This window comes from Triticum aestivum, chromosome 3D (genome assembly GCF_018294505.1).
Source record: "Triticum aestivum cultivar Chinese Spring chromosome 3D, IWGSC CS RefSeq v2.1, whole genome shotgun sequence".
Taxonomy (NCBI): domain Eukaryota; kingdom Viridiplantae; phylum Streptophyta; class Magnoliopsida; order Poales; family Poaceae; genus Triticum; species Triticum aestivum.
The window spans coordinates 294,983,397-294,993,675 of record NC_057802.1 but is presented as its reverse complement, the minus strand read 5'-3'; the positions used below and the strand labels follow the sequence as shown (position 1 = coordinate 294,993,675).

General features: G+C 51.6%; 1 protein-coding gene and 1 pseudogene across 1 annotated transcript; both read right to left on the bottom strand.

Moving 5' to 3' along the window:
- Window positions 1-4,105: 4,105 nt before the first annotated feature.
- LOC123078506 (putative F-box/FBD/LRR-repeat protein At2g05300) lies at window positions 4,106-7,045 on the bottom strand (annotated as a pseudogene).
- A 747-nt stretch (window positions 7,046-7,792) lies between these two features.
- LOC123078505 (F-box/FBD/LRR-repeat protein At5g22660) lies at window positions 7,793-9,927 on the bottom strand. Its single transcript, XM_044501040.1, has 3 exons — window positions 8,840-9,927; window positions 8,587-8,730; window positions 7,793-8,466 (listed from the first exon to the last, which is right to left on the bottom strand). The coding sequence occupies exons 1-3, from the start codon at window positions 9,845-9,847 to the stop codon at window positions 8,095-8,097; spliced, it is 1,524 nt and encodes a 507-aa protein (XP_044356975.1). The 5' UTR covers window positions 9,848-9,927; the 3' UTR covers window positions 7,793-8,094.
- Window positions 9,928-10,279: the final 352 nt, after the last annotated feature.

The window sequence follows — 10,279 nt, the reverse complement described above, 5'->3', positions numbered from 1 at the left end:
ACCAGCCTCCGTGCCTGCCGCTCGGTGAGCTCCGCTATCTCCTACTCCCCGTTTGCTCTCTCGCGCGCCCTAGCTAGCTGCCGCCGAAGCGCCCGAACGCAGCGCCGCGAAGCTCGTCGCCGACGAGTCTCCGGTGACCAAATGGTCACGGGCCAGTGCCGGTTGCACTCACCACGCCCCACAGATCCTCCCCAGCCTCTCCATTTGTTCGCTAGCTCGCCGTAGCACCGCTTTTCTCGAGCTCCCGTACGTGTCGCCGCCCGCGTTCGTCGCCGGTAGCCGTCCCGTGACCATTTGGTCCCGGGCTCGTGCCGTTGTGCTCGCGCGTACACGTAGGCATCGCCCCGCTCTCTGGTTTGCCCGAACTTGCCCCGTACCACCGTTGTTGTTGCTCGCCCGAAACACCTCGCCGCCGGCGAGCTCGAAGTGCTCGCCCCCGTCCGTTCCAACCCCTCTAGCCACCACCATTCGACGCGCGACGCCGAGCCCCGTCGAACGCGCCCGGCGATAGCCCAGCAGACCCCGTGTGCACGAAATCCGCGCCCCTCCCAAGCCGCGCCGCCGTGTTTGGCTCGCCGGAGTCAGCTCCGGCGCGTCTCCGGCCGGTGTCTGACGTGGCGTCCACGTGGCACCGCCTGGGCCACTGACTGGTGGGCCCAGGGCCCCCTTTGACCTGTTGACTTGGGTCAACGCTGACGTGGCCGCCCCCTGTGTCTATGACATGTGGGTCTCGCATGAATAAACGAATTAAAATAAATAAATAAACTGTTAGTTAGTTAGTTGGTTAATTAAAGTGCTAAACACTCACTGACCAGTAGGCCCCACCCACTAATTAGGTTAATTAGATTAAACCAACTCTATTTAGTTAGTTCAGTCAATGACACGTGGGTCCCACTGGACCCACAGGTTAGATTTGACCCAGTCAACCGCACTGTTGACTGATGACTTCAGCATTGCATCATGATGACATCAGCAGACACTATTCTGGATAATGTTAGAAATGAATAGATAAATAAATTCAGAAAATGATTAAAACTTTAGAAAAAACATAGAAAATAAACCGTAGCTCAGATGAAAATGTTTTCTACATGAAAGTTGCTCAGAACGACGAGACGAATCCGAATACACAGTCCGTTCGTCCGCCACACACCCCTAGCATAGCAAACTCACAACTTTCCCCTTCCGGTTCATCTGTCTGAAAACGCGAAACACTTGGAATACTTTCCCGGATGTTTCCCCCCTTCGTCGGTATCACCTACTACTGCGTCTGGGCACCCCCAGCAACGCTCATTGTCATGTCATGCATCGTCATGCATATGTTTGCATTATATTTATTGTTTCTTCCCCCTCTTCTCTCGCTAGACTCCGAGACCGACGCCGCTGCTACCCAGATCGACTACTATGTTGACGACCCCTCCTTGCCAGAGCAACCAGGCAAGCCCCCCCCCTTGATCACCAGATATCGCCTATTCTTCTCTCTACTGCTTGCATTAGAGTAGTGTAGCATGTTACTGCTTTTCATTAATCCTATCCTGATGCATAGCCTGTCTTTGTTGCTACTGTTGATACCTTTACCTGCAATCCTAAATGCCTAGTATAGGATGCTAGTATTCCATCAGTGGCCCTACATTCTTGTCCGTCTGCCATGCTATACTATCGGGTCGTGATCACTCGGGAGGTGATCACGGGTATATACTTATATACATAATATATGATACCTGTGGTGACTAAAGTCGGGTCGGCTCGTTGAGTACCCGCGGTTGATTCACGGATTGGGGGCTGAAAGGACATACTTTCCCGACGGCCCTCTGTATGGATCTTTGTGGCGGAACGACAGGGCAGGTTGAGACCGCCTAGGAGAGAGGTGGGCCTGGCCCTGGTCGACGCTTAACGAGATATTGGTATTTGATCTGAGTCTGGCCACTGGCCTATACGCACTAACCAACTACGCGGGAACAGTTATGGGCACTCGACGTCGTGGTATCAGCCGAAGCCTTCTTGACGTCAGCGACTGAGCGGCGCGCGCCGGATTGGACCGTAAGCCTGCGCTTGTATTAAGGGGAGTAGGTCTGCTTCCGGCCGCGTACGCAACGTGCAGGTGTGCAATGGGTGATGGGCCCAGACCCCTGCGCGCATAGGATTTAGACCGGCATGCTGACCTCTCTGTTGTGCCTAGGTGGGGCTGCGATGTGTTGATCTTCCGAGGTCGGGCATGACCCAGGAAAGTGTGTCCGGCCAAAGGGGATCGAGCGTGTTGGGAATTGTGGTGCACCCCTGCAGGGAAGTTTATCTATTCGAATAGCCGTGATCCTCGGTAACAGGACGACCCGGAGTTGTACCTTGACCTTATGACAACTAGGGTACTTAATAAAACACACCCTTTCAAGTGCCAGATACAACTCGGTGATTGCTCTCTCACGGGTCGACGAGGAGAGGATCGCCGGGTAGGTTTATGCTATGCGATGATACTTGGTGAACTTACCATTTACTCTCTTCTACATGCTGCAAGATGGAGGCTGCCAGAAGCGTAGTCTTCGACAGGACTAGCTATCCCCCTCTTATTCTGGCATTCTGCAGTTCAGTCCACCGACATTGCCCCTTTACACAAATACCCATGCATATGTAGTGTAGATCCTTGCTTGCGAATACTTTGGATGAGTACTCACGGTTGCTTTTCTCCCTCTTTTCCCCCTTTCCTTTTTACCTGGTTGTCGCAACCAGAGGTTGGAGCCCCGGAGCTAGACGCCACCGTCGACGACGACCCCTACTACACCGAGGGTGCCTACTACTACGTGCAGGCCGCCGCCGACGACCAGGAGTAGTTTAGGAGGATCCCAGGCAGGAGGGTTGCGCCTCTTTCAATATGTATCCCAGTTTGTGCTAGCCTTCTTAAGGCAAACTTGTTTAACTTATGTCTGTACTCAGATATTGTTGTTTCCGTTGACTCGTCTATGATCGAGCACTTGTATTCGAGCCCTTGAGGCCCCTGGCTTGTATTATGATGCTTGTATGACTATTTTATTTTTAGAGTTGTGTTGTGATATCTTCCCGTGAGTCCCTGATCTTGATCGTACACGTTTGCGTGTATGATTAGTGTACGATTGAATCGGGGGCGTCACAGTGAAGCTCTGTTGAACACAATGTCATTCCTATGTTTCCACAGTGTTCAAGCCACTAGAGTGATCACCGTCCATGTTTCCTTCCTTTTGCTTTTTTGAATGTTGAGGGAGGTCCACCAACCCACAAGCTCAGCCTCCTACTCCGTCGTCCAGTGGGGCTTGCCCCCGTTACCCATGATGACGGACCAGACTTGTCTAGCGAGAACGCACCCAAGGAGCAGGTGGTCGATCGTTTCTGGCTCCTGGTCACAAAACGGGCATGTCGCCGAGTGTGGCAATAGTTGTCGCTGCAATCTGTCCACCGTCCAACATCTTTTCTTAGCCGCTGACCAGGAAAATATCTTGCATGTTGCCGGTGCTTTAGACTTCCAAATTTCCGTGGCTCTTGCCGTCTTCATACGTCCAGCAAAATTAGCACGACAGGTTGATCGAGCGGAAAACAAACCATCATCTCCTTCCAAATTCCAGACAGTTTTGTCTTCAATCCCGCCCTCTAGTACGACGCTCCGGAGTCGATCTACCAACTCTTGGATTGCCTGGGCGGCCATGTTGGGTGACACACCACGCCACCATTGCCCTGACATTGCTTCTCTCACCGTCCTGACTTTGGCTGCGCTCTTCTTGACGGCAATCTGTTGAATATCTCCATTACAAGAACATGACTCGTAAAAAGTGAATATCACAAAACCACAACTGTTACGATAACCATATCAACTTTGGGATAGTTATTTTCGGATAGCCACCACTCAGGAGACAAGTTGTTTAGAATAGCCCAGATTTCACACTTGGGAGCTCAAAGCAGTCATTCTAAGTTTCTAACGGCTGAGCTTACCTATAAGTGTTGACGGGATACACAACAGCCACCATTTCGGGCTCGCTAATGTTGTGTGGAGTTGTAACCTGCATAAACTAATCTTGACAAGGCGATCGCAATCATTGTGAAGTAGCGCAGGTGGTTCAATGATGGAACAGTTGTGGTTTTGCAATTTTTACTTAAAAGTATAGAATATCATATAATTGACATTAATATAAACATTATGTGAGTGATATGTGTATATCTAGCCACGTAAATACGCGGCTTACTACGCTAGTTTTACATGCTATATCAGCCAATCCTCGCGGATGTTAACTGTATGAAGCAGAACTCTGCTCATAATTGTCGTAACTGTCCATGCAAAGATCTGAAAGAGGGAGTGCTATGTTACTCATGTGCATACTGAAGCATGAAACTGACCATGAATTTCAGCCATCAAATGGGTCACTCGCTGAAAGATCAGATGCTCTGCGAAAGCACCAAGCGCTGTCTCCCTGGCGCGCGACAACCAACACCGTCATAGGGCACTCGCTGGCCCTTCTTGCCATAGCCAAACCTTTCAGCTTGGCGCACGTCTCATCATCCTCCGAGGCAGTGTCTCCGTTGGCCAAAACGACCACCAGCTTCTCCAGCATTTGTGTTCTCTCAAGGATGAATCTGAGGAATGCAAGCTCCATGCGCTTCCCTCGGAACTGGCTGAACACCACCTTCTTGACGTGTGCCTCCAGGCAATCAATAGGGGCTACCTCCTGCCAGAACTTGAGGTTGCACTTGCCACTGGGTTCATCAGCTTCATCGGACTGAAAAGATCAGTGTATGCTCAGTGTACACAAAGTTCTTGTAACAAGATATTTTTGCATGTACACCATCATCATGTTCCAAATGCATGAACAAGCATCCAGCACTAACTAGTAACTAAGATTTTTTTAATTAACATATCATAAGTTTTTTTATGCATAAGCAAGGATTTTTATCACCATCAACATTTCTTTTGCATGAATAGACAAGTTACTCTCTCGGTAGTTTTTCAGATGAACAAGAAATTTTCTGGTGATTGTTACAAAAAAATGCACGCACAAGCAATCCCGATCGACAACTTATCTTTTTTCTGTGTACAAGCATTATATTTTACTGCCATGAGAAGATGAACATTTCAGTTTTCGGAAGACCAACTAAAAGTATTACACATTTTTTCAGCATTTTATCAAACAAGTCAGATCAATTTTGTAATATCAAATATATATGTGATGCATATTTGTTCCTTGTTACAGTTCAACCAAAAAGTAAAAGGCATGCTCATGTACAAACGTACTCCCTCTGTAAATTAATACTCCCTCCGTCCCAAAATAAGTGTCTTGAGCTTAGTACAAATTTGTATTAGAGCTAGTACAAAGTTGAGACACTTATTTTAGGACGGAGGGAGTATAAGATTGTTTAGATCACTACTTTAGTGATCTAAACGATCTTATATTAGTTTACAGAGGGAGCACATAATTGTTGGAGCATGATAAACGAGGGGTTCTGAAGCATGAACGACATATTTTTCAGCATGAAACGTGTATATGGAGCATGAACATGCTATATATATGATTAAACAAAATATGAAAATATATCTATGGATCACGATGAAACAAATTGGATCTGGACGTAAATAACGTGTGGATATAGATCATGAACATGAGGTTATCTCAAGAAAGGAGAAGGAAGAGGATGGAGTATGTGTATTTCTTAGCATGACGTGCAACGTCTCGACATTGGGAAAGCATCTCAGGAAGGTGGGGAGCATCTTGGTCTCCTTGCGGATTCCAAATCGCACTTTGAAGGCCAATATTTTGACACTTGGAACCATGTTAGCCGGGCTCATCCTTGTTCCAGGCTGCAGTAAAATTAAGACTCAATGAGACTGGAAATCATTCTTGGAATCAAGGGGGACACATATCTCTTAGCCATGGTATACTATGTAGTGGTGAAAAATTCAAGCAACGGAGGAGAGCTAGGGAACACTAGGACACCTGGATGACGGTGTTGCCGATCTCTAGCGCGTGTATGCTTGGCTCCAGGTAGCCCAGGACGCGCAGCTCGGGGGCGTAGCCAATCTTCACGTTGGTGGGGAACACGCCGCTGGGGGCACCCGGGCACGTCTGCCAGAGGATGAGACGCTCCAGACGCGGGGTTGCCACAATGGCGAATTCACGCGCCATGGACATCCACAAGACGGCGCAGCGGAGGCTGCGGCTGCCTACGCGGACGTGAGAGGAAGGGTTGATGCTGAGGATAATCGCGAGCGTCTCGAGCACGGGGCTACACTGGAGCACGTACTCGATCTCCCCGGCGCTGATGACGGTGCTGCAGAGGCCGATCTCCCGGAGGTGGGGGAAGACGTGAGGGCCGGCGGGAAGGCCGGGGATGTCCGGGAAGTACCAGAAGCCGAGGTAGAGGCGGCGGAGGGATGAGATGAGGAGGACGTCGGCGGGGAGGTACACGTCGTGGGGGAACGGCCTGTTGACGAAGATGAGGTCCTCCACGCGTTTGTCGGCGAGGGAGCGGAGCCAGCGCCGCAGCGCGCGGTCGTGCGGGGCCATGTAGCAGCAGGTGAGGTGGACGCATCGGAAGGGGCCCGGGTGGGAGGCGATGATGCGGTCGACGGCGGTGAAGATGGCTTACCAGTCGATTCTCGGTGGGCCGCCGGGTTGGAGGAAATCGTCGTTGCCGGGGAGGCTGAGGAGGTCGGTGTCCTCGAGGACGAGCGGCGTGGAGGCCCAGAGGCGGCGCCAGCGCGGGGAGAGCGTGGCGGTGCGGGCGGCGTCCTTGGCGGGGAGGCGGGAGACGATGTTGGAGAGTAGTGCGTCCGGTAGGCGGCTGATGCGGTCCTCCGCGGCGCCGCCGGAGGAGGATGGGGATGGGGCGGAGAGGGAGCGGGTCCCACGGGCGGCGGAGAAAGGAGGATCGGGGAGGCAGGTGAGGACGGTGGACATGAGAGCTTCAATGGGCAGGCGCCGCTCGGATGAGGGGCGACGGCTTGGGCCTGGCATCACTGACGGTGGTGGGATGGAGGACGCGGTGGCGGTTTAGTTTGCTGTAGGTTTGCCGCATCAGGTTTTCTGCCAAACTATACTGGAATGTGACTGGTGCCACTTGGGAGTGACCGAAATGCTAACAGGCGAGTCTTATTTTGCATCAATTTATGCCTAACCACATATACAAAACCCAAACCAGGCAATCATTTTAGTGATTAAGAAGCAGCAAATTAAATCGCACTCGAGCCTCATTTGCTCTATGACCTCAGGTCAATCGCATACACTATCGAATTTTGGCAACAAATAAGCCAGCAACACTCAAGCATGGCTTACCTTCACCTTCATGGTTACTTCCAGAAACAAAAGGAATTAACACGATTCATGATTACCTCCAAAAACGGAAGGAATCAACAAGATTCATTATTGCAATTAACGAAAAGCGAACTAGTTTGTGCCGTCAGCTCAACCTTTCAGTGGCAACACCAACATAAGTTCTTTAATTCCGGTGACTACATGCACGGATGCACCTTCAACATAAGTTCATCAGCTCAACCTTTCAGTCTTTCAGAAGCTTCTGGCTTACAGCACATCCGGTAGAGCATATGCACCTTCATTCTTCAATTCGATCATTAAATGCCGGCAATACCAAACGCCGCGGATAATCACAAACTGACAAATCACATGATCGATACAATACATAGTATGCTTCAATGGATCATCATTGCAGAAAATTATTACTACTAGATTGTGCAAATTTGCAAATATCACCTGTACTAATCGGCACAAGAAAGAAATACAGTAACACATTTCAACCAACAATGCAGCACACAAAATGAAACGAATTCACGAGAAAATGGGCACACAGAATCACATGAAACACACAAATGTCTGCAATTTAGCCAGTTGGGTACAATTCAGCAGGACCAGACATTGCATGGACTACTGACCATCTAGCTGCTGGACCAGAAAACTCTACTACCATCAAGACAAAACATAAGCCAAGAATTCATAGTCTAAATAAGCGCTCTTGCCAGCGGATAGGCGATACTCAAACAAGCAAAGTATGTTGCTAGCTTAGCAAAAGAAATGGCAATGATGTATCACGATCGAAACATATCAGCTACAGATAGCACCTTGATCAGCTTCAGCTATCAAATGGGTCACTCTTGGAGAGATTGGACGCTGCGCGGAAGCTCCAATCACTGCCCCCACTGCTGCGCACCAAGATTGAGAATTTCGAGTCTCTGCTGGCACGCTTGGTGCTGCAAGCCAAAGTTTTCAGCTTGGCCGCCACCCTCTCCTCTGAAGCAGGGTCTCCATCTGCCAACACGACCACCATTTTTTGCAGAAGCTGTGCTCTCTCCACGACGAACCTGAGGAACACGACCTCGCTCCGGTTCCCTCGGAAGTTCTTGAACACCACCTTCTTGGTGTGTGACTGCAGGCATTCGATGGGTCCGACATCATGCCAGAACTTGAAATTCAGCTTGCCAGTGGGCTCATCAGCTTCAGCAGACTGCAGAATCAGCATTTAACTAGTTGGATCAGATCAACCAGACGGCGCGGACACAATCATCAGATAATAAGTTGAGACGGTGTAAAATGCTAAATGAGGAGATTGTAAATGGAATCTCACCATGACATGCAATGTTTCGACATTGGGGAAGCATCTGAGGAAGGTAGGCAGCACCTTAGCCTCTTTGCGCACTCCAAATCGCACCCTTAACGCCAGGATCTTGAGACTTGGAATGGTGGTCGTGGGGCTGGGCCTTGTGCCAAACTGCAATTTGTGTGCAATTCAGTACCAATCATAAATATGTGGATCAGTGCATATGCAAATAGCTAGGAGTAAACATGATAAGTCCATTAAAGGAACGAAGCTAGCTAACCTCGATGACGGTGTTGCCGATCTCGAGCACATGAAAGCTTGGCTCCAAGTAGCCGAGCACCTTGAGCTCCGGCGCGTAGCCAATCTTGACTCTGGTGCGAAAGTCCTTGCCGAGCCAGGCACCAGGGCAGTCGTTCCACAGGATGAGGCGCTCGAGACACGGGGCGACGACCACGGCTAGCGCGTCCGCGAGGGACATCCAGAAGAGCACACAGCGGAGGCTGCGGCTGCGGACGCGGACGTTGCGCGGCGTGTCGTAGCAGAGGATGAGCGCGAGCTTCTCCAGGACGGGGCTGCACTGAAGAAGGCGGTCGAGGTCCTTGGTCTTGATGTCGGTTTTGCAGAAGCCGAGCTCGGCAAGGTGCGGGAAGACGTGGGCGCCGCTCGGAAGGTCATTTGTGTCCGGGAACTTGTCCCAGAGGCCGAGGTACAGGCGGCGGAGGGAGGCGACGCGGAGGACCTCCGCAGGGAGGGTGTTCTTGAAGGGCCAGTTGGGGAAGTTGATGAGGACGAGCTCCTGGATAGACTTGGCGGCGAAGAGGTGGAGCCAGCGGACGAGCGCACTGCCGCCGCGAGCGGACGCGTAGTTGCAAGCCGTGGTGAGGTGAACGCAGCGGAAGGGTCCCGGGTGGCCGGAGAGGATGCGGGAGAGGGTATTGGTGAGGGCGCGCCAGTCGATGAGGCCAAAGGTGTCGCCGTCGTCGTCGTCGTCGTCGGCTTCGGCGAAGTCATCGAAGATGTCGGTGTCGTCGAGGACAAGAGGCGTCGATGGCCGTAGGCGGCGCCAGCGCGGGGAGATCGCTGCAGTGCGCGCGGCTTCCTTGACGGGGAGGCGGGAGACGATGTCGGCGAGCAGCGCGTCCGGGAGGCGGCTGATGCGATCCTCGCCGCCGCCGCCGGGGCAGGTGGAGGAGAAGGCGGCGGAGAGGGAGCCGTCGCCGGTGGAGGATGGCGCGGCGGGGACGCAGGCCAGGATGGCCCGCATGATGCCGGCCATGGTTGCTGGCATCGTCGCCGGCCTCGCCGGGAGGAGACGAAAGAGAGGGTTTTCAGGAGTGAGAGAGGGAGCAGTTGGTGGAGACGGAGAGACGGTGCTCGGCTTTGTCGTTTTGTACAAGGATGTAGGGTTTGGTCGCTGGCTGGGCCGAATGTCGAGGAGCAATGTCTCTTCTCGGCCCAGCAAGATGATTTCCGTGAACCTGTTTCCAGTTTATCATTTCAAATTACCCTAAAAAAAGTTTATCATTTCAAATACGCTTGTCCCTGCCAATAGTTCCCTCTCGTTAGGGTTTTCATTCTCTCGAAGGCAACTGCACCGCCGTAGAGCTCGCTTCTTCCCTGTCGCCATTGCCCCCTTGTTTCCTCTCAATTCACACTGAAACAGGGTGATCCTTGTGATCGCCACCCGGTCTTGGTCGGGACTCATCGGGGCTATGACGTG

What these genes read in the sequence shown, in the direction of transcription:
- LOC123078505 (XM_044501040.1), bottom strand. Translation starts at nt 9,847, where the DNA reads ATGCCAGCAACCATGGCCGGCATCATGCGGGCCATCCTGGCCTGCGTC. An exon ending in TCGGCAACACCGTCATCGAG is followed by an intron (nt 8,731 to 8,839) that starts GTTAGCTAGCTT and finishes CACAAATTGCAG; the next exon opens with TTTGGCACAAGGCCCAGCCC. An exon ending in TCGAAACATTGCATGTCATG is followed by an intron (nt 8,467 to 8,586) that starts GTGAGATTCCAT and finishes CTGATTCTGCAG; the next exon opens with TCTGCTGAAGCTGATGAGCC.